This window comes from Thunnus thynnus, chromosome 8 (assembly GCF_963924715.1).
Source record: "Thunnus thynnus chromosome 8, fThuThy2.1, whole genome shotgun sequence".
Lineage (NCBI taxonomy): Eukaryota > Metazoa > Chordata > Actinopteri > Scombriformes > Scombridae > Thunnus > Thunnus thynnus.
The window spans coordinates 13455606-13481955 of record NC_089524.1 but is presented as its reverse complement, the minus strand read 5'-3'; the positions used below and the strand labels follow the sequence as shown (position 1 = coordinate 13481955).

The 26350-nt window shown below is 38.3% G+C and overlaps 3 protein-coding genes across 5 annotated transcripts; all 3 read left to right on the top strand.

Annotated features, from left to right (window-relative positions):
• Nucleotides 1-1133: 1133 nt before the first annotated feature.
• On the top strand, nt 1134-4107 carry smim7 (small integral membrane protein 7). Its single transcript, XM_067596651.1, has 5 exons — nt 1134-1239; nt 1451-1492; nt 2970-3022; nt 3109-3199; nt 3696-4107. Exons 1-5 carry the CDS (start codon nt 1214-1216, stop codon nt 3709-3711), a joined length of 228 nt encoding a protein of 75 aa, XP_067452752.1. The 5' UTR covers nt 1134-1213; the 3' UTR covers nt 3712-4107.
• Nucleotides 4108-5659: 1552 nt separating this feature from the next.
• LOC137187615 (mediator of RNA polymerase II transcription subunit 26-like) lies at nt 5660-12401 on the top strand. Of its 2 annotated transcripts, none has more exons than XM_067596645.1 (3): nt 5660-5980; nt 8812-8889; nt 8990-12401. In XM_067596645.1, exons 1-3 carry the CDS (start codon nt 5909-5911, stop codon nt 10565-10567), a joined length of 1728 nt encoding a protein of 575 aa, XP_067452746.1. In that variant the 5' UTR covers nt 5660-5908; the 3' UTR covers nt 10568-12401. The 2 variants fall into 2 exon arrangements, with proteins under 2 accessions (XP_067452746.1, XP_067452747.1); XM_067596646.1 differs by having other exon boundaries at nt 5661-5980; nt 8815-8889.
• Nucleotides 12402-12743: 342 nt separating this feature from the next.
• Nucleotides 12744-25309, top strand: slc35e1 (solute carrier family 35 member E1). Of its 2 annotated transcripts, none has more exons than XM_067596648.1 (6): nt 12744-13306; nt 16167-16237; nt 19014-19151; nt 20014-20139; nt 20255-20500; nt 21103-25309. In XM_067596648.1, exons 1-6 carry the CDS (start codon nt 12979-12981, stop codon nt 21328-21330), a joined length of 1137 nt encoding a protein of 378 aa, XP_067452749.1. In that variant the 5' UTR covers nt 12744-12978; the 3' UTR covers nt 21331-25309. The 2 variants fall into 2 exon arrangements, with proteins under 2 accessions (XP_067452749.1, XP_067452750.1); XM_067596649.1 differs by having other exon boundaries at nt 12750-13002.
• The last annotated feature ends 1041 nt before the right edge of the window (nt 25310-26350 follow it).

The window sequence follows — 26350 nt, the reverse complement described above, 5'->3', positions numbered from 1 at the left end:
TCAATATCTTCATAATTACAGGTAAATATCACATTTATTCATGTAAATGGAAAAATCAGAAACCCTCACTAACTTGGTTTATAAATGAGTTAAGAATTATTTTTCTTTTCTTTAGTAATACTTGCTGATACAAACCAACCAATACAAAACATTTGTCAAGCTATGATCCAGTTTTTGGAATTTTGACCAAGACTGTATGTTTTTATGTATTCATTTAGTTATCTTTGCCACTACATGGGTCATCTGTGTGATTTGTTGATGGGGTCTCAATGTATAAATTATTTATGGTACAATGTTTAGTTATGTATTGAAATATGATTGAAACTTGATACGTTGACTGCTGGAATGTAAAGATTTTTTTTTTCTTATTATGTATATGTACTTTATTATTTTATATGTATGTATTATTTTAGTTTTTATTTTTATTTATTTATCAATCTATTTTTGTATATTGTCAGTGTAGGCTTGCTGTTGTTTTGGATCTGCTTCTATTTTTTTGAGGAATGCATAATCAATATTCCTACAAGAAATTGCACATGTACTGTTCTAAATAAAGTTTAAATATATATCCTTCTGTGGAGACAGAACAGTGCCTTTAAGTTTTGGCATTGAAAAAAAAAAGAAAAATAGACAGAAAAAAGAAAAGAAAGAAACAGTGGCTTTGAGACACTTATATAGAAAAAAGTTGTATTGGCACTGACCAATAAAAATGGGCATTAAGAAAAAATCAAATTTTAATAAAATATGGATGTAAAATACTTCATATTTCATTTTTTTGATCACACACTCACAATCTCATTATCTTATTTCATTTTGATATATTTTTTTTAATTCTGATGTATTTTTCAATGCCTATCTTCTGATTTTTTTTTTTTTTCTCAGTCACACTTTTTAGTGTTTTTTCAGTGACAGTGGTTTTCATTTTCAACTTTCTGTCACTGTTCTGGCTTCATACCTTCCCATTAACCGAGCTGACCATTAATCTATAAATAAATCGAATAGAAAACAACATAACAGTTTGCTTGGTGAAGACTATGGATGTGTTATAAGAAGGTGATATGAGGTGAAGGTTGGTGAGTAGCCTGACAAGCAGAACTCAGGGTCCTAAAGCCCGATAGTCCCTCCTCCAGGTGCTGAAATCCTATTGGTCATATTCCTGGTTGCGTTTGCGAACACGGAAGTGAGGCGTTTTCTGTGATGTGATGTGGACAAGATGATCGGAGATCTGTTGATATTCGGGTAATTTGTCTAATTTTTTTGACAGATTTCACTTGTGGGAACATTTTTTATCTAAGTAAGATGTTGTCTGGGTGTGTTATTGTGCTCTGTGTTGTTGTTTAGACAGCGGGCTATGAAGCTAACTAGCTCGGTGCTAACGCCAGCTCAGCAGGTAAATAACATAATAACTTAAAACTTCTCACCTGTCAACAAACTGTTTGTGTGTCTTCAGGACCTTACTGGTGAACGCGGGAGCTGTGCTGAATTTCAAGCTGTGAGTATTCACGTTACAGTCTCAGTAATTAATCAACACTGCTGTAAACTTATCAGAGCTATAAAACATATTGATCAGTAGGAGGGTTTTTTGTTTGTTTGTTTTGTTTTGTTTTGTTTTTTAATACTTTTATTAACAACAGCTTAACGTATATGCATTCCAGGCTGGGGTCAAAGAACGTATACAAACAATATATATTATATAACACCGGCGTGTGAGCACACATCTAAATCTAAGACAGAGAAGAGGGAAAAAACAAACAAACAAACAAAATAAAAACCTGAGACAGACATACAGGAGGGTAGGACTGGGCAATATACTGATATTATCCCAGTATCATGATATGAGACTAGATATCATCTTAGATTTTGGATATCGTAATATCGTGATATGGCATAAGTGTCTTTTTTCTGGTTTTAAAGGCTGCATTACAGTAAAGTGATGTAATTTTCTTAACCTACCAGACTGTTCTAGCTGTTCTGTTATTTGCCTTTAACCACTTAGTCATTATATCCACATTACTGATGATTATTTATCAAAAATCTCATGGTGTTAATGTTTTGTGAAAGCACCAATCCAAACCAAGTCATCTCTACAATATTGTCGCAATATCACTATCGAGGTATTTGGTCAAAAATATTGTGATATTTGATTTTGTCCATATCGCCCGACAGCCGTACAGGAGGGTAATACTTTAGCACAATATTGCCAACCTTCTATGAATTCATAGCTAATAAACCACATTATTATCATCATCCAGAGCAGCCGTTTTCTCTCATTTAAAATAATACAGACTGAGACAAAGCCTTAATCAATCAATCAATCAATCAATCAATCAATCAATCAAACTTTACTTACTGTATATAGCACCTTTCAAACAAATCAAGTACTTTAAAAGCAATTGATTAAAACATGCTGTAGGATGTTAAAAATGGATTTAGAGACCAATGCACTCCAAAATAATTAAAAAGCAAAGAAACTTGATTTAATAAGACAACAATATATTTATAAGTATATAAAATAAACAAAAAATAAGTATATAAAATCATAAAACACTGCATAAAAGCCAGACTAAATAGATGGGTTTTTAGTCTATGTTTAAAAATATCAATATATTCAGTAACGGCTGAAAGCAGCAAAACCAAATGTCTTTGGCTTTGTGGAAAAGCTAAAAGAGAAGAACTTTAGATGTTTTTTTTGTTCTTGTGTGTTACACATTTAAGTGACTTAAAATAATTTACAAAATCAATCCTAAACAAAGTAAATGAGGGTTTGGTGTCTTTCCACTTCGCTGCAGGAACATTGTATTTGCCCATAATTATAATCAGATTTACCAAATCAGATATATTAGATGACATATTGTCCAAAAAGAATCTGATGTGGGAAAACTCAAACACTGGGACACTATCAGTCTTCAAAGATAATCAGACATGGATGTCATTTCAGCAGTAGGAGGTTAACTGTGGATGTTTTGCAGGAAAAGAAAGGAGTCCCAGGGATTTGGAGATGAGTCCAGAGGGCCAACAACAGGTGTGTGAGAGAGAGATTGAAAAATGATATTGAGAAAAAGTGTGTGTGCCAGGTGTGTGTAGTCCTGATCAGAGTTTGTCTTTTAGGTGACAACATCAGAGAGTTTCTGCTCAGCCTGCGATACTTTCGGATCTTCATCGCGCTGTGGAACATCTTCATCATGTTCTGCATGATACTGTGAGTAACTCTGTTTGGACAGGTTCACATTTTATCAAGTCTGTCTTAAAACAACATTCAGTTGCCCAAATGAACACTGACACATTCTTCCTGTTCATAATGACATTAGAAGATCCTTTCATAATGCACTTACAGTGTAAATTTTGATGGAGGTCAAAATATACACACCTCCTTCTGTGCAAAAATGTATTTAAAAGTTTATTTGATGCTAATATGAAGCTTCAGCTGTCAATATTAGTCAAATTAAGTACCTATCTTTCAATGGTACAGACTGTAAATGTGGCAGATATGAACTTGATATGACTAACTCAGACTGTTGAAGCCTCATATAAGCTTCAGATCAACTTTCAAATGCAGTTTTGCTCAAAATGACTGTGTGGACAATTTAATTCTACTCCACTTAGTGATTTCATACATTTACCTTTTTGCAAACTCCTAGAAACAAGAGGTGAACTTGTTGCTTGTCTAACTGTCTAAATATCTCCGATCTTCACAGATTATTTGGGTCATGATTGACGTTGGCTGTGGCTGGACTCCCACTGGAAAGGTTACTTATGAAGATGGATGCTCTATACTTCTCCTTGACAGGACTTCGCTGTTCCTTTGCCCCCTTTAACTGTAATCGTGCTCCGTTATCTTTCCCACCTACTTCTGGCTGTACAGGAATTTATGAACCGCTGTATTTATTTTGTCCTACATGTTTGTAAGATCAACTCATAGAAGTTTTTTTATGTTTTATCTTTTCGTTTAGGCTGTAACTATGCCGTCACTTGTGCTGTCTCGTGCCCTTGTGTTTCATTACAGGACATGGGCGGTTTTCTCCACCATGTCAGAAATGGCAGGGTTGAAAATGACGGGCAGACTTCGCTAACAGGATGGTAAATGTTACCCGTCTGTCATCATTTAACAGTCCTGCTCTGTCCTAAAACCTCACATACTGCTACTATCATAATAATCAAAATTGGTGGTGAACTTCTGATTTACCAAAATCATCTTGCTGTTAGTTTTGTGACAGGCTGAAACATCTTTTTTACTCTTTTTACCTGCAAGGCCATCAGAGCTCAGCTGGATTTAAGTTGGATAAATGGAACAAACATCTCCAAATTTACTCAATAGCTGTTATGCTCTCATGTGTGTCAATACAAGAGTATTTTAATGCAGCCTCTCAGATTTAAAAAAAAAAAAAAGCCATTTTCCTTTATTCTGGGGCACATGTGCTGTAAGTAAATGTATATGCACTATTATGTAAATGTGTCCTTATTCTTAACATTCAATAAAAGTACATTTTTCTTATCCTGTGTCTTTGATTCAATGAAAATGGTCATTACCATCTGTCAAGTGTGTATTAGTGGGTTGGATTTGGCTGCTGCCGTTGTATAAGAATCTGCTAAATGACAAAGTCCATGATGAGATTATCCAAACTCTTAATAATGACAAAAGGTTAATTAACTGTGTCCTAATTCCAAACCACATACCAAATTATATAGTTTGTGCCCTACTGCTTTTTGCAGTTTGTTGAAAGTTTAGCATACTGTCTTTTACTATGATGTCTTTCCAAATTTTGATCTGCACGTCCAAAATAAATGAAAAACTGTTTCAGCTTGCATTTCTAATAACACATCACATATCATTTTTGAACCCCTGGAGGAATAAAACTTTACATTAAAGGACAGGTTCACTGTCAGGAGGTCTTTCCTCACTGTAATCATTCCTTCTGTTCATACTGGCTATTAAAAGATCTCCTTCAAATGTGCTTCCAATGTAAGTGATTGGGGCCAAAATCCATAGTGTGTCCACACATTCATCATTTTGAGCAAAAATGCATTTAAAAGTTTATCTGAAGCTTATATGAGGCTTCAGCAGTCTTAGTTAGTCTTATCAAGTGGATATCTGCCACATTTAGTCTTTTTAGCATTAAAATCCCTCTTTGTGTTTTCCTGCAGTTGAGCTGCAGTGGAAGTATAGTAACAAAAAGAGGGACTTTGGCACTAAATAGACTAACATCGAAAGATATCTACTTGATTTGACTCAGTTGGACGACTGAAACTTCATATTAGCTTCAGATAAACTAAAAAGGAAGACTGGATTTTGGCCCCCATCACTTACACTATGAGTGCATTATGAAGGGATCTTCTAATGGTCAGTATGAACAGGAGGAATGATTACAGCAAGAAAAACTTCTTTCAATGTTCATTTGGGCACCTGACTATTGTTTTAAGAAAAAAAAAGTAAACTTGTCCTTTAATTTAAAAAAAAATACGAATATCCTTCACTATACAGTTCATGCTATTGTCTAATTTATATATCTTCCACATAACAATACAGCACAGGAGGCGATAGGAGGGACAAAACCAGAGCGTAGTGATGTTGACGCTTGCTTACGTAACTCCCATCATGCTTTTCACGAGCTCTCGACAAAAAGCCCGATGAGAAGGACGAGGAGGAGGAGGAGGAGGAGGAGGCTACCAGCCGAGGAGGGGTGGCCGCTTCCAGGAGAGGGGGGTTTTCTGTTGTTTCTCGTCGCCTGAATTGTCAAATACGTGACGGCGGCGAGCTGAAAAACAAAGATAAAAAGCATCAGGAGACATGATGCTCGCTCCCACAGAGGAGCTTCCGTCGGGCCTGTGAGTGTCGGCAGGTTTCTCACCGCCGCCTCTCCGGAGGGTTTCTGCTGTCCGAGTCCGTCCTGACCCGCGACACCGCCAGGCGATGACAGCGGCCACAGCCACTCCGCAGGTGATGAGAGACCGGCTGCTGCAGGCCATCGACGGCCAGAGCAATGTGAGTGAAAATCCGCCAGTTTTCCAAAGAGCGAAGAAAGGCAGACAATGAGGCCGAGCCGGCTGCAGGTCGCCACGGAGGGCTGACAAAGTAATGGCAGTCAGTGTACGGCTAGATGTTGTTTGCTTGCTAATTAGCTCGCTAATATCACTAGTTAGCGAAAGTCACTGATGCCAGGCATTCCTGAGGTGCTACAGCCGGGAACAGCTAGCCGGGCTCTGGTGTTGCACCGTGTTTAGTGACCCATTAGACTCTGGGACCTGCAAGGTTGGAAGAAGTACTACTCAGGTCTTTTAGTTAAGTGAAAGTATCAATACCACAGTGTAAATATACTTCATTACAAGTAAAAATCCTGCATCTAAAATCATACTCAAGTAAAAGTATAGAAGTATTACCAGCTAAATTTGCTTACAATCCAAAAAAATACTTCATTACAAGTAAAATTCCTGCATTTAAAATCATACTTAAGTTAAAGTATAGAAGTATTACCAGCTTAATTTACTTACAATCCAAAAAAATACTTAATTACAAGTAAAAAGCCTACATTTTAAATCCTACTTAAGTATAGAATTGTTACCCACTAAATTTACTTTAAATACTAAAGTATAAGTACTTTCATATTAGTACTTAAAGTTGGATTTTAAATGCTGAAGTAATGAAGTATTTTTTACATTGTGGTGTTGATACTTTTATGTAAGTAAAGGATCTGACTACTTCTTCCGACACTGCAGGTCACAGAATTTGATGGGTCACCAAATGCGGTGTAACACCGGAGCCTGGCTAGCTGGCTGCTGGAGGTCGCTGCTGATGTAGCAAAGTTGGATTATTTTTGCCCACTTAACACTTAAAATGCAAAGTGATTCAGGGCCGTAGTTATGCAACACTGAGCTAACAGGCGGGAAGTGGAAATCTGGAGATAAGTGGCCTTAAAAGATCCCCTATAGATCCCCTAGTTTTAACACATATGAAAATTAATCTGCATTGAATAATAATTTGTGTCTAATATGTTCTTTCCACAGAAAAGTATTCATTTTCCCAATTAAAAAGCCGTAAAATGAGATTGACTCTCTTTCATTAAAAATCCAAAAAGTATGAATATGCAAAAATATTTCATGTCAAAAGTTTAACAGCTAGACGCAAGATGTCGCCTCCTTCACTGTAAAGTCCCATTCTCAGTGTTTGTGCACTGAAGGCTTCAATTTTCCACATCACATTTGTGTAAGTTGAATATTGGACAAGCATTGGCTTCAAAAACTATTGTGATGTCACAAATCATGCTTGTAGGCACTTAAACTGAGATTTTCAATGAGCAGAGAGAAACTTTTCACTGTCAGCAGATGAATGTGAAAACAGCCTTCAAGTATAAAACGCTGCACATACGTCATTCTACACAGTGAAGCTCAAACATTTAATTGTAGAAAACAAGAAGAAGAAAAACATTTTTGAGTGGAGTGGGACTTTAAGTGACAGACACATTCATTAGTGAAGGTTTAGTCTTCTCATTGATGAAAACTCGAGTTAATAAAGCTCGTTAGATTGGCTTGGGATCATTATTGCAGTTTTCCAATGACTGACAGTAATCATGTTACAACCAAATTTGACAGCATCCCCAAAGGTTGGATATTATAATGTTAAACTTCTGCTGGATGCTGGGCAGTTTGGCTGTACCATGTGTATTTCCATTGACTGAAAACTGCTATAACAATCTGATAAGCTTTGTTAACTTACGCTTTGTCATGGTAACTTTGAGAATAGTACAATATGAAATTTGCAATATATTATATACTGTTGTGTTTAAAGATTTAAGCTCATAACTTAACCAGCTGATGTGTTCCTTCTAGATATCTTCTGCAGAAACCTGATCTTAAAGACTAACACCTAGCAGGCATTAGAGTAGACGATTATAATGTATTTGTAATTTTATTTCACAAAATTGATATATATCATAAAGTTCTTAGAAAATCAAGTTTAAAACAGTTGGGTGAATAAAGTAACTACACAAGTTTCTGTTTTGGACCAATGCAGCTACAAATCAATAATGATATCTTTATTTATATAGCACCTATTCAATGCAAAGTTACAAAGTGCTTCACGTAGAATCGCAGATAAGAACACACAAGAATAAAAGAGTTAAAGGAACAATATAAAATATCCTGTCTGACAATAAATAAAAATAAAATAAAAACAGAATAAACAAGCATCAAGTAAAATCAGGGAAGGCTGACCGATAAAAGCTTTGAGCTTAGATTTAAAAGAGGCCACTGACTCAGCCCGCCTTATTTCCTTGTGACAAGGTACCTTATCATGTTCATGCAGAAATCTTTTTGAAAATCCACATTATGGCCTTAAAGCAGTCTACATTGTATTGCCTACAATGGTCCAGTGCTACCACTGTTTTACAAACTTCAACTATCATCATCATTGAAGTATTTATCATCATATTGCCCAAACACAGTTAGAATAGAAGTGGTTATAGGCCCAGATCAAAGTTAATGCACAGCTATGGACAGCATGTATCTCCTGTCTTTCTTTCAAGATGTCACTTGGTGTTCTAGTGGAATAAAATTTGCATGTAGTCTCAGTTTGTCATATTGGTCCTGAAACCAGTATGAGTACACCGTTTCCTGGTGTACACTGCAGGTGCACATCTGAAAGTCTATTCAAATTTTGCTTTGACCTTTTTTTAATTGCCCGTCCTTATTTGAAAAATGTGATTTGTGAGTCAAAATCCCATGAGCCTAATATGCACACAACATCTACATACAAGCAAATGTACTGACAGCAGTATGAGGTCTCAGGATTGTGATGTATAAATCTGTGTGTCTTTTCAGCAGATATGCAACATGGTGGTAGTTATGGAGGTGATCTCTTTTTTGGAGAAATATCCTATCACCAAAGAGGCACTGGAGGTAGGTTACAGTAAGACTTACAATACCAAATAAACCAAATAAATTGCAGTTGAATCCAGCTTTTGAGAGGTTAAATCACAACCATCTTATCTCCTTAAAGGAAACCCGTCTTGGCAAACTCATCAACGATGTGCGGAAGAAAACCAAGAATGAGGACCTAGCAAAAAGGGCCAAGAAGCTCCTGCGAAACTGGCAGAAGTTAATTGAGCCGGGGAAGAGTGAGGTATTGTCCAGAGGCCACACCGGTACATCATGGTCTTCCAACGGTGGTGCTCATCCTTGCATCTCCGCTCCAGCTGCCACGGCACCATCAGGTAAAACGGGTCCAGAGCTGAAGAACAGAAATGACTTCAACAACTGTTACTCCCCTAAGGTGGAGAAACAGAGCAACAGGAAACGTAAAGGCGACCAGAAGGAGGGACAGCTCTTACCAGCCAAGATAACCAAAACAACTCTTAATGATAAAATACAAAATTCCAAACCGCTGCCAACCAATGGAATTGGCGGTAGCTCTGACATTTGTACAGATACGTGTGCACATCAGCCTTTAGACAAGGAGATATCTGAGCCTCTGGACAATGACAGGCCGAATAAAATCCCTGTCAACGCTGTAAAACCTCATCCAAGTGCCCCGGGATACAGCAAGCCATCTAGCACTTCTTTGTTGAAAAAATCAGTTCTGCAGCAGCAAGCCAGACTGGAGCAAGCTGCCTCTGGGGGGCAGTATCGACCCAGAAGCCCTCGCCATTCCCTGCACAGTCCTCAAACCCCAAAGCAGGAAGCGGTCGTCAAACACACTGCACCACAAGCACAGAGTATTTCTAGCCCCACCGTGAGACCTGGGTCTGTGGACACCTCTGGGCTAGGGCCTTCCTCTCAGCCTTTAAATGTTTGTGTTCAGGGTTTGCACACTGACGGTTCATGGTCTGCAGATTTGGACTCTCAAAGCAGGCCTCCTAATGCACCTCTTCACAACTCAAATGCCTCCTCATGCAGTGATGGGGTCAGTTTGGAAGATGATGGTGTTTTTAGCAATACAGATAAAAGGAAAAGACAGAAATACAGGCCTAAGGACTATGTGGTAAATTTAGACAGACAGACTGTAGATGACGGCACTAAACCTGTCAGGTTAAAAGACAGGAGACTGACATTTAACCCTGTAACGGGGCAGATCAAATCCTCCTTTCATAAGGAGTCTTCCCAGGAGGAAGAGGTCAGGCTGGACCACAGACCTGAGCCCCAGTGGATAGAACAGGCGAAGCAGAATCCACAGGTTCCTCCCAGTCCCTTCCAGCAGACAGACTGGAAAGAGCTGTCGAGGAGCGAAATCATCCAGTCATACCTTAGCCAGCAAAGCAACGTGCTGACATCATCAGGCGCCAACACTCCCGGTGCACACTTTTTCATGACAGAGTACTTGAAAAAAGATGAACACCGAAGTAAAGAAGACAAGAAAACACACGTGTTGGTATCAGAACCCCCAGCCAGGGATTTACCAGGGGTTAAAAGAGAGGTCAACAACGAAGACCTTAACAGATTACACACAGAGCACTGGTCTGGGGTTAACGGTTGCTATGACACAAAGGGTAATTGGTACAACTGGACGCAGTGCATCTCCTTAGACCCTCATGGAGACGAGAGCAGGTTGAACATACTGCCGTACGTCTGTCTGGATTGAAACTGTGGTCTAGATTCTGAATGGGAAGGTGTAAGTTTCCTTCAGTGTGCAGCGGCACAACTCTGGGTTTATGAAGACACTTCATCAAAGTGTAAACTGCTGTTTTGCACTATTGTTGAAAATGGAATCAATGCGTGGGTATGTGTGGAGGACAGAGGGTGTAATCAGTGTTTTTTTTATGAGTTTTTGAACCTTGTGTGAGGACAGCGTGAAGGGGAAAGGCTATGCATTTATCTGCCCATTAAGTTGTTGATGCTCAGTAAGTGAACAGTTGAGTTTTCCAGGCAGACAAAAGACCAGCTCCAATACCTGCCATCCTTTGTATGGGAGAGAACATCACACCACACTGCACAGCCACATTTTTAATCTTATGTTATCTCGCTTATCGATAAGCACATGCCTCGTGGAATGTGACTATATTGAATTTTCACACATTCTTAAGATTTCAGTCAAAGACTATGACTCTATTAACTTGTATCATCTTTCAATAGAGTAGTAAGCTACATAATTAGAGCAGACATCCAACAGAAACATTTCATGATGAGGTCGTGTATCGCCATGCTGAAATCTATAAAAAGGTAATAGAAGCAGCTGAAGTTAAGCAGCTATCCTTTTGGAGCTATCCTTATCACTATTCTATTAAAGGGTAGGTTCACAGTTTTTTTCCAAGTCTGTCTTAAAACAATACTCACATGCCTACATGTTTATATAAGAGTTTTCGGTAGCTGTAATTGTTCCTCCTGTCCATACTGGCCGTCAAGAAATCCCTTGCGATCACGATTGTGTCTCCGTGGACGGTTTTTTCTTTGCTGAGGTTTGGTAGAGGGATAGAAACACAAGTACATTTTGTACTAAAAACACTGTAAATTGGGAACACTCACCTCTTTGGTCTCTTCCATTGGAAGCATGTTAGAAAAGTGGCACTCCATGGCCAGTATGGACATTATGAACGATAACTGGGAATAAAAACGGTTTCATGGTAAATTTGGGCATGCGAGGATTGTTTCAAGACAGACTTGGGGGAAAAAAGTGAACCTATCTTTTTAAATGTGCTGTGAAAAACGTCTATCGCTCCCTCTCTTAGAGCCGCTGTTCTAATATTGCACGATTGCCTCATACATGACTTTTAGCAGAAATATTAACAAACAAATCAGTTTTAAAACGGTAGATTTTTTTTTTTTTTTCTTGTGTTGTGAGGTTTGAGTTCTGTTTAAATAAAGTGACATTAAACTGCCGGATGTGACTGTGCAGTTTGAGATGAGAGAAAGTGAAGCTTGTATAGGGCTACGAGAAGGTCGGCTGTCATGTATGATATTTATTCACATTTACATATTAATTTTAAGATTTACATACATGTTCTGACTACACTAAACCATTTTTCTCTGTTCAGAATAAATCAGTGATGCAGTGGCGACATTCCAAACTTTCCCTGCTGATACACCAACCTACCTTACACAGGAAAACTCTCCAAAATGACACATTTTGATAATGTGAACTAATTTTATTTTATACTTGCCTTTTCTTTTTACTGTGTATTTAGGTTGTAAAAATATGAATTTAAGATGGCAGAGCAGATCATGCTACTAGGTTGCATCTTTGTACTGTCAGGAAGAACTGAAATATAAATTGACATGCTGGATAAAGTACTTAATATCATTCCTTTTAGATATTGTTTGCCTTATGGAAACCTGTGTTTTCCCTAAAGACAGAGCCTTAGTGAATGTACAGAAATTAGCCTTTTGTGTTCAGTCGAATGCAGAAGAGAACATATTTGCTACTTAGTCCTTTAAGTGGACATGTTATGTGTTAATAAAAAAACTGCAAGAATTGTGAATCTTTGTCTTCTTTCAATGTATATGAATCACTCAAATGTCCATGTCCTTTTGCAGTATATGTCAGCTTTTCCATGACCAGGCAGCTTGAGAGATTTCAGTTTTGCTTTGTGCACCATGTGGAGACTGTTACCCCACCACCTTTGTATTTTCTGAAAAACTGATTTAAGAATGAAGTTTATGTATGACAGCATGCTGAACTAATGAACTATAGCCTATTTATATCTTTTTTTGTATGCTTTGTTTTTGTTTTGCTTCCTGTTTGGTTTGTTTTACTTTGTATGTCTTTATTGTAGGTGTAAAAAATAGAAAATGTAGTCAAGCTAAATAAATAAATAATAGTAATAACAATAAAATAATCTATACAAAACAATAATTAAACAAACATACAACAACAACAATAAGAAGAAGAAGAACAATAATAAAAAACAATCATCATCATCATCATCGTAGGTCTGGGGCTGTCTCTTATTTTGAAGGCCGGAAGCAGAGTGTTGCGCTGCTGCTGATTAACGGCTGTCCTCCCCGGTGCAGCAGCAGCAGACACTCCGCCGGTGACTCGTCACTCCGCGCTGGAAGATGGCTGCGGTGGAGCGGACCCAGGTCAGGGAAGGGTTCCGGATAGCTATACTGTGCGTGTTCTGGTACACGGTCAGCTCGGGGGGCAACATCGTCAACAAAATAATCCTCAATGGATTCCCGTACCCGGTCACGGTCTCTCTTTTCCACATTATTTCAATCGTCGTCTTCCTCCCGCCGTTGCTGCGGGCATGGGGAGTCCCCAAAACAGAGCTACCGAACAGGTACTACCGATGGTACGTCCTGCCTTTAGCCTTCGGGAAATACTTTGCATCTGTGTCGGCTCACTTCAGCATATGGAAGGTGCCGGTTTCCTACGCGCACACCGGTGAGTACGGCGGGTTTGTGTTCTTTATTTTGGTGTTTTGCGGCCACCTGGACCGACTGCTAACTTGCTGATGTGTCCGTAATATCAGCTGATGTTAGCTTGGCTCGGCTAACGCTGAACAACTCGGCGACACCGACGTTTAACTAGCACGAGGGCCTCTGTTTTAGTCAGTGTGTTGTAAGTCGTGGACAAACAGGCTTTCAGGAGATTAATTAGCTTAACATGTGGCTTCTAACTTTAAATGAAACAGCTTTGGACTTCCCTGAAATAAGAAGTAACTGGCTGCTGTTAGCTAGCAAGCCAACTTAATTAACGCTCATATACTACGTCAGGGGGGAGGGTCCATTCCTGAACCTGTTAAAGGACGGATTCAAAAATTTTTCAGTTTTCAAGTCTGCCTTAAAACAACAGTCAGGTATCCAAATGGACGTTGAAACAGGTTTTTTCTTGCTGTAATCGTTCCTTCTGTTCATACTGACCATTAGAAGATCCCTTAATAATGCACAGTCCTCCTTCTGTGCAAAAATATATTTAAAAGTTTATCTGAAGCTAATGTGAAGCTTCAGCTATCAGCTAAATTAGTCAAATCAAGTAGGTATCTTTCAACGTTACAGTCTGTTTAGAGTCCCTCTTTTTGTTACTATACTTCCACCGCAGTTCAACAGGGAATAACTGTCTGAGGAAACACAAAGAGGGAATTTAATGCTAAAAAGACTGTAAATGTGGCAGACATCCACTTGATATGACTAACTCAGACTGCTGAAGCCTCATATAAGCTTCAGATAAACTTTTAAATGCATTTTTGCATAAAATGACTGTGTGGACACACTGTGGATTTTGTTCCCCATCACTTACATTAAAAGCCCATTTGAAGGGGATCTTTTAACAGTCAGCATGAACAAGAGGAATGAATACAGTGAGGAAAACCTTTCAGTGTTAATATAGATACCTGACTGTTGTTTTAAAACAGACTTTAAAAATTGTGAACCCGTCCCTTGATGTAAAGTTTTATTCCTACAGGGGTGTTATTTGAAATGCAAGCTGAAAGAGTTTTTCAATTTTGGACGTGCAGATTGAAATTTGTCCTTTAATGCAGTGAGCTTCTTTAACTTTGATCTCAGACTACCAGGTAAAAATTGGATCACAGCTCCTCGTGTATTTGATTTTTCTCCCTCTATGAAACCCCACGTGAAAATAATATTAAGTTACCTGTTAATTCAATAAGGCAAACTGGATGCATGTCTCTACACGAGATCTGCTGCTCATGTCAAATTTACGTATTTCTATAATTAAGTGGTAAAACTGTCATCCGTCCACTAAGAAATAAACTACATACTAAAGTAAAACAGGGACTTTCAGATTTGATTTACATGGCAGCTGTGGCTCCATATAACCAGGTCCGTAGACCAGCAGAGTCTTTGAGTTTAGATCATGTCTTATTTAGTTAGGAATAGTTTAATTTCTGTTTTACTGACTTTTAATTGCCGTTTCTTTCAGTGAACAGAACTTAAACTAATAGATTCTTAACAACAGCCCTGCAATAAATCACACCTTTCATGAAGCTTCTAGTTTTGGAGAATAGTTTGTAGTGATATAAATGATACATACCCACTGATATATACACTGATATAAATGGGATGGACAAAATATTACAATCACTCCCAACACAATTCAATAGAAACCACCATTCAGTAAACCATTCAGTAAAGGTAAACAGAGTTAAATCAACACGTACCTGCAACAGTTTAAATGACAGCTGAACATTATAACCGTCATGGAAGTTGGATTTGTTCGCAGGGATGTTGCTTTAGCCTACGTTAGTTTTTGCTAGGCTGAATATGTTGGCCTTGTTAAGCCATTTACTGCTTGTTAGTTTGAACAGTATGAAAACTGTACCCTCAGTTGGCAGATTATTAGGTACAACTAGCTAAAAACCAAACCTCTGTTAAGGTTATAATGTTCAGTTTTTGTTTAAGAAAAGTGTTGATTCAATTTTATGGTTGTTTTGGAGGCTGTGGACTGTACTGCTTTAAACTGAGAGGTGTTTCTCATTAAATCTACGCTCATTTGATATAAGCGGGATAGGCAAATAGTAAAAACACCCTTATTATAATGCAAATAAGTTCAACATAAAACTGACTACAGCCTCTAAAATCACCATAAAGTCGAAGCAACTCTCTACAAGCAACATTTTCAACAAAAAAACAGAACCTTCATACTTATTGCATCAGTTTTAATTGTGTGTATCCAGCAAATAAGCATCTAAAACCTATGAATATTTCATTCATAGTCCTCCTTGCTCTAATAGATTGTCTTCAAATACCACTAACTTCAGATGAAACCTCCCCCCAAACTATTTCAAATACCCTTTGGGTCTCGTTTGGGAGCCACAGCTGTCATGTCAATAAAATCGTTTTGGTTTCAAAGTCTTTGCTGTCTGTAAAGACTTCTGTCCTTGAGGATAAGAGTTTCCATCAGAACTGGATCTGGTTTTGTCACTTAATGTTTTCTTTTTAAACTACCAGTAAGAAAATATGCATTGATCAGTGATTTACTTGTTTCGTAACTAGGGTGGAAACACTGTTGAGTGTTGGTGACACACACCGTTACCACACTATAGATAAAGTTACAGTGTGTAAAGAGTTTAAATGACGCAACACTATTGAACCATGTGAATCCCTGAATGACAGGAGTTAAGTGTTTGTCAGAGGCGTGGGTCTGTATCTGACGCAGGAGCATTAAAAGTACCTGTTCTCTACCTGTTACTGATGCACATAATTGCATGTTTGTCAATGAAACAGAGTGATTGTTATACTCTCCAAACTAACAGAGTCGCTTTTCTATCTGTTTTTTTTCTCAGTCAAAGCCACAATGCCAATATGGGTTGTGTTGTTATCCAGAATTATCATGAGGGAGAAGCAAACCACAAAGGTGAGTAGGTTCGACACAGCAAACAAGGCACAAGGCCCGCTCTGTTTCAGTCTGTTACTCAGCATTTGAGACTCCGCAGTGGTGATGTGGCACACTGTGCGACTGTACTGCATCTCATGTTACGGCCATCTGCGGGGGCTTTTGTCCGGAGTCGATCAGACACTCTGTGGGGGGGCAGGGGGGGAGTGGAGGTCAAGGAGGGGAAACCAGCTTTTATTCCCACTGGTTGGCCACATTCACCTGGTAAATCCCCAAATTAACTCACTACTTTTGATATTATAAGATGTATAATTTAATGCGTGTGCAGGTGGTGCAGAGGCTTCAGACAGGTGACTGAACATTATCAAAACCAAGGAGGCAGGCAGAGTTATACGAGAACGAGAGGAAGCTGAGGGGGAGGACAAATCACCAGTTAGGCGCACAAATTGTGTGCGTAATTATAAACCCATAAGCACAAGGAAACGCTGTGGGAGGAATTCACACTAGATAGACTGGTAAATCAAGTTGAATCAGTCAAGTAATTAAGTATATCGTGGGATGAAATTCACCGTCAGGTTTGTCAGCGTTTTATCAGACAGAACCTATTCATGTACTAAATGAAACTAGACTATATTTTCTTCATGTGCAGCTACTTTATTCAGCTGTTAAACTGTTAATCATATTGGCTTTACTGATTATAATGTAGTATAATATCTGCGTCTAGTTTGTATTAAAGAATCAGGAAAAACTTGAAGGGGCATCCCAAGTTCTTAACTAATTTTCTGTGACATTTGTAGCAACAGTTTACAGTCAAGCTTGGCTAAGTATGAGGTTAGTAAGGAGACTACAGAGTCTTAACATCAGCTTGTCATGTTTACCTTTCAGTTGACAGTTCAGTGTTCAGACAGGGGACGTAGGTGTTGATGACGTGTTAGTGTGAGTGTGCAGATCCTTTTTGAGGAGCAGCAGGCTGCACTGGACCCTACAGAGAAATCTTAAGTTGTATGAAACACATGAGAGCAGCTAATATAATGCATAAGTACTTTATTAAAATAATACAGCTCAGATTTGTATGAAGAACTGAGTGCATATGACTGAGTGGTGCAGTCTCCATCTTTTCCTTTTTTGAGTGCAGAAAGCCTTTTTGGATGAATTTTTAAAGTGGGGACACCTGAAATGGGACAGAAATCTAGGCCTCTGCCAAAATAGACAAGGCCTCCCTTAATGTTCAGGGTTAAACAGCCACTTCTCAGTAGTGTACTTGTTTTATAAGAAGATGGGGACTTATTTAACGTAACGCTCGTCTTGGTGTGTAGACAGAAGATAATTTTGTTAACTTTTCAACCTGATTATGGAGCTAGGGTTATGGGAACTACGGGGAAGCTGTTCTGCTTCCTCATTATACATCCTGTTCAAACTGTTTAATCATCAATGAAAACATTAAGAGCCAAACATTGAAAGCCAGTTTGTTTAAAGGGCCAGTCCACACTTTTAGTGTTCAGCTCCAGCCAGTAGAGTCTGTATTTCCAGCCTGTAAAACAATAAATACATGTTTTTATTTTGAGTTTGAGGCCAATTTCTGGCTAAAACAAGCTTCCAGCCTGTTGTTTTGACTGTTCTAACTACTTACTTGGACAATTAAGCTGTGGGCGGTTTGATCGTTTGATGGCAGTAAGTTGGTGGAAGCAGCTAATAAGTGCTCAGTGCCGTGTGCTTTCTCAGCTTCACGCTGAGTCGTTGGCTGAGAGGAGGAAGAGTGGGTGAGTGAGTGGGTGCACAAGTGGGTTTCATAACTACTGCAGGTCTTTTATCATTTCTCATGATCCAGCATTTGCAACAGGCACACAAATCTTGCTGTAGATGTTAAAATAGTTTCAGCATGTGGTTCAACAAGTTGGCTCCACTGACACATAACTGGAAGACAGATCCAAGTTTTCCTTGCAAGTGAAAATACTGTTTGATCTAAACAGTGTTTGGACAGATTAATAGTGTTACTGCTGCACATTCTTGCATTTAACTGCAGATGTTTTACAAAGCTGTTTCTTTTAGGCTTTCATTTTTCTTTTGGGGGTTTGAAATGTGGCTGCGGTTTGGATTTTAAGTTCAGAGAAGGGTTTGAAATGTCACTTGACATTTTTTATGCAAAATTTGAATTGTAGCCTGAAATAACAACTACTTTACTACTCTGTTAGTAGGTCAAAATCACTGTGATACTGACTTTTTTAAAATTATTGGTGTTGAGATATCACCGCACAAATATTAGGTGGCTTCATGTATTACTTATTTTAGTAGGGCAGCAACTAATGATTCTTTACATTCTCAATTAACCTGCCAATTATTTTTTGATTAATATTTGGTCTATAAAATGTTTAAAAAATATTGAAAAATGCCCATCACAATTTCCCAAAGCCCAAGCTGGCATCCTCAAATGACTTGTTTTGACCAACAGTTTATTGTCACATAAATCAGAGAAAAGCAGTAAATCCTACAAATGAGAAGCTGAAACGAGGGAATGTTTGACAGCTTTGCTTGAAAAATGACTGAAACGCTGAATCAATTATCAAAATAGTTGCTGATTATCCTTCTGTCAATCGACTAATGATTGCAGCTCTACATTTAATATAACGACTTTGTCTGGAGCCTGCTAACTGGGTCCTTGACTGCAGATTGGGAAACTCTGCCTGAAGCAGCAAATTACATTTTAGTACTTCACTGACCTGGATTTTAAATTACTGAAGTACTGTTTGCATTTGTTTCTGCTGACTTTGCTTCCATCTCTGTGTGGTCCTTGTCGCAGGTGTACATATCGCTCATCCCTATCATTGGCGGAGTGCTGCTGGCCACAGTGACTGAGCTGTCCTTTGATGTTTCAGGCCTAATCAGTGCTCTGGCCGCCACGCTCTGCTTCTCTCTGCAGAACATCTTCTCCAAAAAGGTAAATCATCCTCACGCTGGTATGTCCCACATGATCCCAGCATAAGTTACCATCTGACTTATCTTATTTTTACTACCAATACATTCATTTGAGTGGCTTTTCTGAGTGGACAGTTCAGATTTACAAGATTAACAGAAGATGTCTTAATTACATTCATGTGACAAATAAAATGAGCATGTGAGTAAGATACCTTTTTAAACCTTTCCAAAATGTTGCAGCTGTATACAGTGCTGGAAGCTATTTTTGAGTCCTGAATTTAGTAGGTCACTGCTATGCAGTTTCTTGCCACAAGATGGTGGCTACATTTCACTCAGTGAGCCTTTTCACAAATGTTATTTAAGACAATTTAAACCCAGTTATTCAACAAATCATACTTTCTAGAAAACAACAAAAGGAAATGGAAAAAATTTGAAGTATTTCTCTAACTGCTTCTTTCATGCAAATCATGCACGTAGCTTCACTCAGATTTGCTTTTTGATCTTTTTATCTTGTGGTTTGTTATGTATGTACTGTACTTATTATAAATACATTACCTAGAAGGCACAACTAGTGCACTCATAGCATCATCACTTTTAATCATTGCAACTTGATTTTCTTTTTTTCTTTTTTTTTTTTTTTTTTTTTACATTTTAACAATTGTCAAATTTGTAAAAACCTGCCAAAATAATTGTTTTTTTGTACAGAGAATCAAGTTCTGTGATATTTTTTAAAACATGTTCTGTTATTGATTTGATTTGATCATGTTCAGGAAGTGCTTCGTTCCAAAAATGAGACCCAAGACTGCACATCATTATCTCCTCGGCTAGTGCCTTTTTTTTTTTTTTTTTTTTTTTTTTTAATAGATCTTCTTTTTCTTTGAAAGGTGTTGCGCGACACACGGATCCATCACCTGAGGCTGCTCAACATCCTGGGCTTCAATGCTGTGATCTTCATGCTGCCCACCTGGGTTCTGGTGGACCTCTCTGTGTTTCTTGTGAATGGAGACTTGGTGAGTCGCAGTAACAGCTCCTCAATATGTTCTGACATTTGTACCAACAGTTCAGCAGAATGCGACTCGTTTTATGACCGTGAACGTGATCTGACCTTACTGTGATCCTTCGCAGTCAGACATTTCAGAATGGAGCGGTACCTTTGTCCTCCTGCTCATCAGCGGCTTCTGCAACTTCGCCCAGAACGTCATCGCCTTCAGCGTGCTCAACCTCGTCAGCCCCCTCAGCTACGCCGTCGCCAACGCCACCAAGAGGATCATGGTTATTAGTATCTCGCTGCTGATGCTGCGCAACCCGGTCAGCCCCACAAATGTGCTGGGTATGATGACGGCGATAGTTGGGGTCTTCCTCTACAACAAGGTGAGTCAGCCTGTATGTTTCAGGCAGGGATGGAGGGAAGGAAAGAGGAGAAAGGAGGAGCAAATGAAGGGAGGGAGTCACAGGGAAATGTTTGGGACAGAATGTAAAGCAGAAATTATGAAGTACTCTACAGTTAATATACAAATAAAACTCTTTTGTCAAGTGTCAGACAAGGATTTTCAGCCAGCAAATATTCAACACCAATGTAAATGTGACAAGCTAATATCAGCAGATAATATCACTCTGATTTATGGGTCAAATCATCCTGCAGTTGCCACTATTAATACAGAAAACACAGCCAATGTTCTCCATACATACATTGAGTCTTTATATTCTCTACCAGCCTTTTGCTTCATTTACACTCCAGTGGTTGTTTGTCTACCTGAACTGTACACAGCTTGGCGCTCTGTATAAAAGCATCTTTTCATTTCAGTCTCTCTCCCTCCAACTTGTGGCTATTTGCCTTTGACTTAAATGTAAATAGTAAAGTTAAGTTACACTCGGACTATTTAGGATCAGTGTGCAGCTGCAGCGCAGTGCCAGGGGACCAACTGCTGAGACACTCAATCATTTAAAATCCATTTGCCCTTCTCTGCCAACAGGCCAAGTATGACGCTAACAAGGAGAAGAAGCTGCTGCCGAGCAGCAAGCAGGACCTGATGTCCTTTGATAACCCGGCACTGGAGAAGCTCCAGGCCAACGGATCAGTGCCTTTCTCCCATGGCTCAGAGCAGCAGCACAACTGGAACAACGTGCTGACTGACCACTTCCAGTACAGCCGACAGGCCTACACGTCAAACTACAGTGGCAACCACCAGTATGTGGTCTAAAAGAGGGGTCTCCTCGCTCTGGGTAGCTGTCATAGACATTTCTGTGTGTAGCCGCCCTCCCAGCAGCGGATCTTCAAAGCCCCGCTCCAATCATGAGACTGAAGGCAAGTGCTGTTAGTTCTGGATAGGAAGAATGAGACAAGTCCGTCATGAAAGGGCCAGTGACATGACCTCTCCCATGCTCCTCCATGTCTGTACTTCACTTACTGACAGCTTCGCTCAGTGTCATTATTTATTACTTTGGTACTGACTGTATGGGATGGCCTGACAGAAAACAAAATCATATCAGTCATTTTCAGATGTTGCAACAGAATGAAACTCACTTTCTGGAAATGTTTGACTTTTGTTTTTGCAACCAGCCATAAACTGTTTGGTTTATATTGTTCATTTTCAGAGGAAAGGATGTCAGCTGTAATTATTTACTGTAAACTCTAACTTGCACCGAAAGTCTGTCGTGTTACATTTAGTAACAGACAAAGTTTAGTGGAAGGCCTTAACATTTTGGTTTTAGGCAGTTCAAGTGTAGAATTGCCATTTTTCTTCATCAGGCACCTGTCGGGATGTGAGGAGAAATAAAATGTGTAAAGTCACCAGTAACTTTATGAAGTGCCGGGTGAAGAAAAATCCCCAAATTTAAAAAAATCCATTCATTGTGAAACTGATGCTTGTAAACCTGTTGCACATGCAGATCAGTCGAACTTGTTACCAGTAAGTGTTTTTAACTGCCACCGTTGAAAACCTGATTTTCCGAAAAGACCTTTTTAAAACTTCAGTTAAAACTAAAAGCGAGACGAGTTCTGTTATCCAGAACGGTCAATGACCTACCGACACATCTGCCCTTTTCCCCACAAGGTAACAAACATGTCGACCATTTGTTATCGTGAGGTTTAAATGTAAAAAGTTAGTTTAAAATTAGATGCACCAAAACAAAGCATCCTTGTAAAATGCACGACAACAGCTTGCAAACGATACGGATGCTCTTTGTTGAATCTTCTCTTAGAGAGTCTAACTATGTAAAATGTGATAGAGATGTTAAAATTTATTATTTTGTTGTCATAGTTTGGATTTGAAGAATCAATTTGAAACAATGCATCCATTTTTAAAATTGATTATTGGTATTTATTGATCTGCGAAGCTTCTCAGGCAGAGTGAGATATTCTCTCAGCTGTCAGGCGATTTGTGAGCCTGAACCAGAGCTGCTCTCATGTTGATGGGTTGTTGTTTTTTTTCCCAAAACAGAGGCCCTCATTAGATTTGCACATCATGAAACAACTACAGGTGTGAGACTGTTGACTGTCTGTCAGGTGACTGTTTTTGTAACGTTGGTGTTGAACGATCACCGAACAGACTTGAATCAAAATGAGACCTGCATGAAATCAGAGTTTTGGTTCGTGCAATTAAAGATTTGAACTGTAATTTCAGATGGACAAGGCTTGATTATCATTATTGATTGTTGTGTCAGCAAAATTGGTAATTGATAATAATTTATTGATTTAAAAGCCTTTTTTTTAACTGCTTAAAGAACTTTTTAATGAATGAAACATCTTATTTTTCCTTGCAGAGAGTTTCTGCTACAGCATCTTTATTGCACACTGAGCATCTAACTGCAGCAATATAAAATACGGTTCAAGTTTCCTTTTTTTGTATCTGAAATCAGTATATTTCCACTCTGCTCATTTGTTTTCTTCTTTATTTGTGTCTGAAAACTTTTCTTTTTTTAGCCTGAGAGTTTGTTTTTCATTTGTCCCTGAGGTATGTGCCGAGATATTTCGGTTGTATTCTAAAGAATATGGATTTATTTTAAAGTCTTCTATTTTTTGCCTTTTCTTGCAAATTTAGAAAACTGTCACACTCTTTAGTCTGGAGGAAAAATCCCAAAATTGTCCTGTCCCTCTGTGGGATTGGTGCATTCTGGGCTTCCCAGAGTTAAACTAGTATCAATTATCTGATCGCTCCACTTTGAGTTTGTGGAGCAGAGATCGTCTGTAGCTGACATAGATTGTAGGACCCTGGGAACCAGCAGGGAGGAAATTCACCACCACATTGGTAACTAACCAAACATGAGGTTGTGTTAACAAAAAGATGATTGGTTTACACTGAGTGGCCAGAAAAATATAAACATATGTTAGAGCCCTCTAACAACTGCCACCTTATTTCCATTTTTCTGTTCAGACGGCTCTTGAAGTTTGTTCACACAGCTCTGTTGTATAGTTTGAGGCTGTGCTTTGTGGTGGTGATGATGGACCGGATTAAGTTGAAAGGTGTTTCTGAAGTTTTGGCTTTTTTATTTACTTATATGGAAGAGCATAAATATCCGTAACACCTTAAAATATGATAACAGTTCAATCCGATACAACCTTGCAAACTACAGCCTCAAAAATGCAAGAGTTGAATCCAAATCTCTCAGAAAAAATGTTAGAAATTATTAAAAATTATACGCATCAGAAAATTAGAATACGTTTTTTTTAACTGTCATGAAATTCGAAGCTGTGTTAATGTCTTTGGCATTAATATGGAGTGAAATAACTCTGTGACGGTTGCTCAAAGTGTTGAAATCACTGAAGAATTATCACCCAACACTGTTTTTGTTTTTATTTTACTGTATATTTCAGTTTCACTGCTCTCATCAACTCCTACCAGCAGCAATTTCCAACAAAAAAAGCTCTGATAAACTCACTGATACCAGCCAACACTAAACGACAGACAAATTTCCTGAGCGGGTGATAAACAGAGCGGAGCATCTAGCAGCTGGTTGGTGAAGAACAGAACAGCCAAAAGACACTTGGCCAGAAACATGGATATTGTTCACTATTACTCTGTATTATTCCTCTAGTTCCTACTACTGTTAAATGAAGATGCAGATCTCTAAAAAAAAACACTTCCTTATGTGTCCTGATTTATATTAAACATCGAGTACCTGCAATCAGGCTTCAACTCAAAAACATTTACTCGTGAGAAAATTTTCAAACAGTTTGATTCTTGTTTTTTTTCTACAGCAGGTCGTGTTGTTAAAAACTTTTAAAATGTTGTCGCACTGTTGCCTTCATATCAATCAGCATCATAAATGCTTTTACAAACAGTTAACTTCTAATTAAAACTGAATCAACATATCTTAATATAAAATAACCTGTTGTGACTAAATGGCACTTCATCTGCATATCAAGTCAGTGCAATAAATCATGAAATGTGACATATGGTGCACCTCCAGATGTAACATACCTCTAACTTTTCTTTTCAAGTGTTTATCAGGCTGTGAGTTTATTTGAAACATCTTAACAGCTGAATGACAGATAACAGCCAGATCAGAACTAACAAAGATGACTATTCTTCACATATTTCATGTCAAGAGGATGCAATCTGCATTTCAGAGTTTGTACTCATTTCACTGAAATCTAATATTTCCATGGATGGATGTTTGGATTCTGCAGGTGAAGCTGGTGGATAAAAAATTATCTTCCTTCCCTGTTGGTTTGGATTGTCAGAGTGCATTGACTCATATTTCTTCATATCTGTTTTGTTCTTTCCTCTTGTTGCCAAAAGCAAAGCGTGTAACCTTTTTGTTGCTGATGCACCACAGGATGGAGGCTTTGATGTGGCAGTCGATGAATTTCATTCAGATTTTCTGTTTCAGTGTCCTGCTGGCTGCTTGTTTTTGAGCTAACTGGGAGAACTGAATTTAGAAAGCTCTGGATTTGGACATCGGCTCTCTGCTGTAAAGCTTTCAAATGGGATGTAAATGTTTAATGACTGGAGAAAGGGGAGGTTACTTTGTAAAACTTGTACAATTATTATTTTTGTGTGTCTTTAATGGATCTTGAACAGAATTTTTACTTAACCGATGTTTATAGATTTTTATTTATGGTGTCAATGTACAAAATGTTGTACAGAGGTGCAGCTATGCACAGTCGTGTCTGCTTATGTTTAGTAAATGCTATTTTTAAATGTTGGGGAAAAAATAAATGCATTATGGGGTACTGAACAAATTGTCTCTCCTCATGATATAAATGTGCTTATTTGTTTGTATGCTGCAGGCAGAGAGACTGAACATTTTTAAAACTTAAGGACTATTTTCAGTCACACATTTATGTTAATTTTTTTCAAAAAAAGAAAAGTAAAAGATTTAGATATTGCACCAGCATCATATTTTGTAAGTAAATGTGAACCCTGTAGGCTTCATCAAACTTAAGGTATCAAAGTATAACAGAGCAGAAGCTCTGTTGCAGTTAAAACTGTTTCCCCCACAAGCTGAAACAGCTAAATATCACTGTAACAGAGCTGCAACGATTAATCAACAAAAAATTAATCTGGAACTATTTTGATAATCGATTAATCATTTTAGTTAAAAATTTGCCATTTTCAACTTCTCAAATGTGATGATTTGATGCATTTCTTTGTCATACGTGATAGTAAACTGAATATTTATTTATTTGTTGGATAAAATGAGACATTGAAGATTTCATCTTGGACTTTTAATGGTCATTTTTCACTAATTTCTGACACTTTATAGACCAAACGGAGGAAGCAATTGGCAGATTCATCAACAATGAAAATAATCCTTAGTTGCAGCCCTACACTGTAACGATTGGCTGTGTCAGATACAGTTGGAGGTAGCTATCTTCACCAAAAGTATAACTTAAATTCATTTACAGTGGTTTTTGAACATAGTTGAGCTTTTCGCAAACTCAAGATCCAGGTATTTTTCTCAAGAGTGACCTAAACAGCTAAAACTCCAGTGAATAATGGACTTCTGCTCATTAGGCAGTCAGAGAGAGACTCCAACAGCATGATTATGTCCTTCATGTCTGCTGGATGTGTGATTGTCAGCATGTTTTGAAGGTCTTCTGTCCCCTAGTGGTGAAAAATCAGCATTTCAGCACATTGCATACATATTTTGTCAATCATTTATCACTTTCTCATTCTATCATCAGCAGAAAGTTTCAAGTACAGTGCAACTTTCCTTGAACCTATCGGGGAAAGAAATCAGCCTGGTGTTCCATTTGGAGAACAAACATCCTGTAGA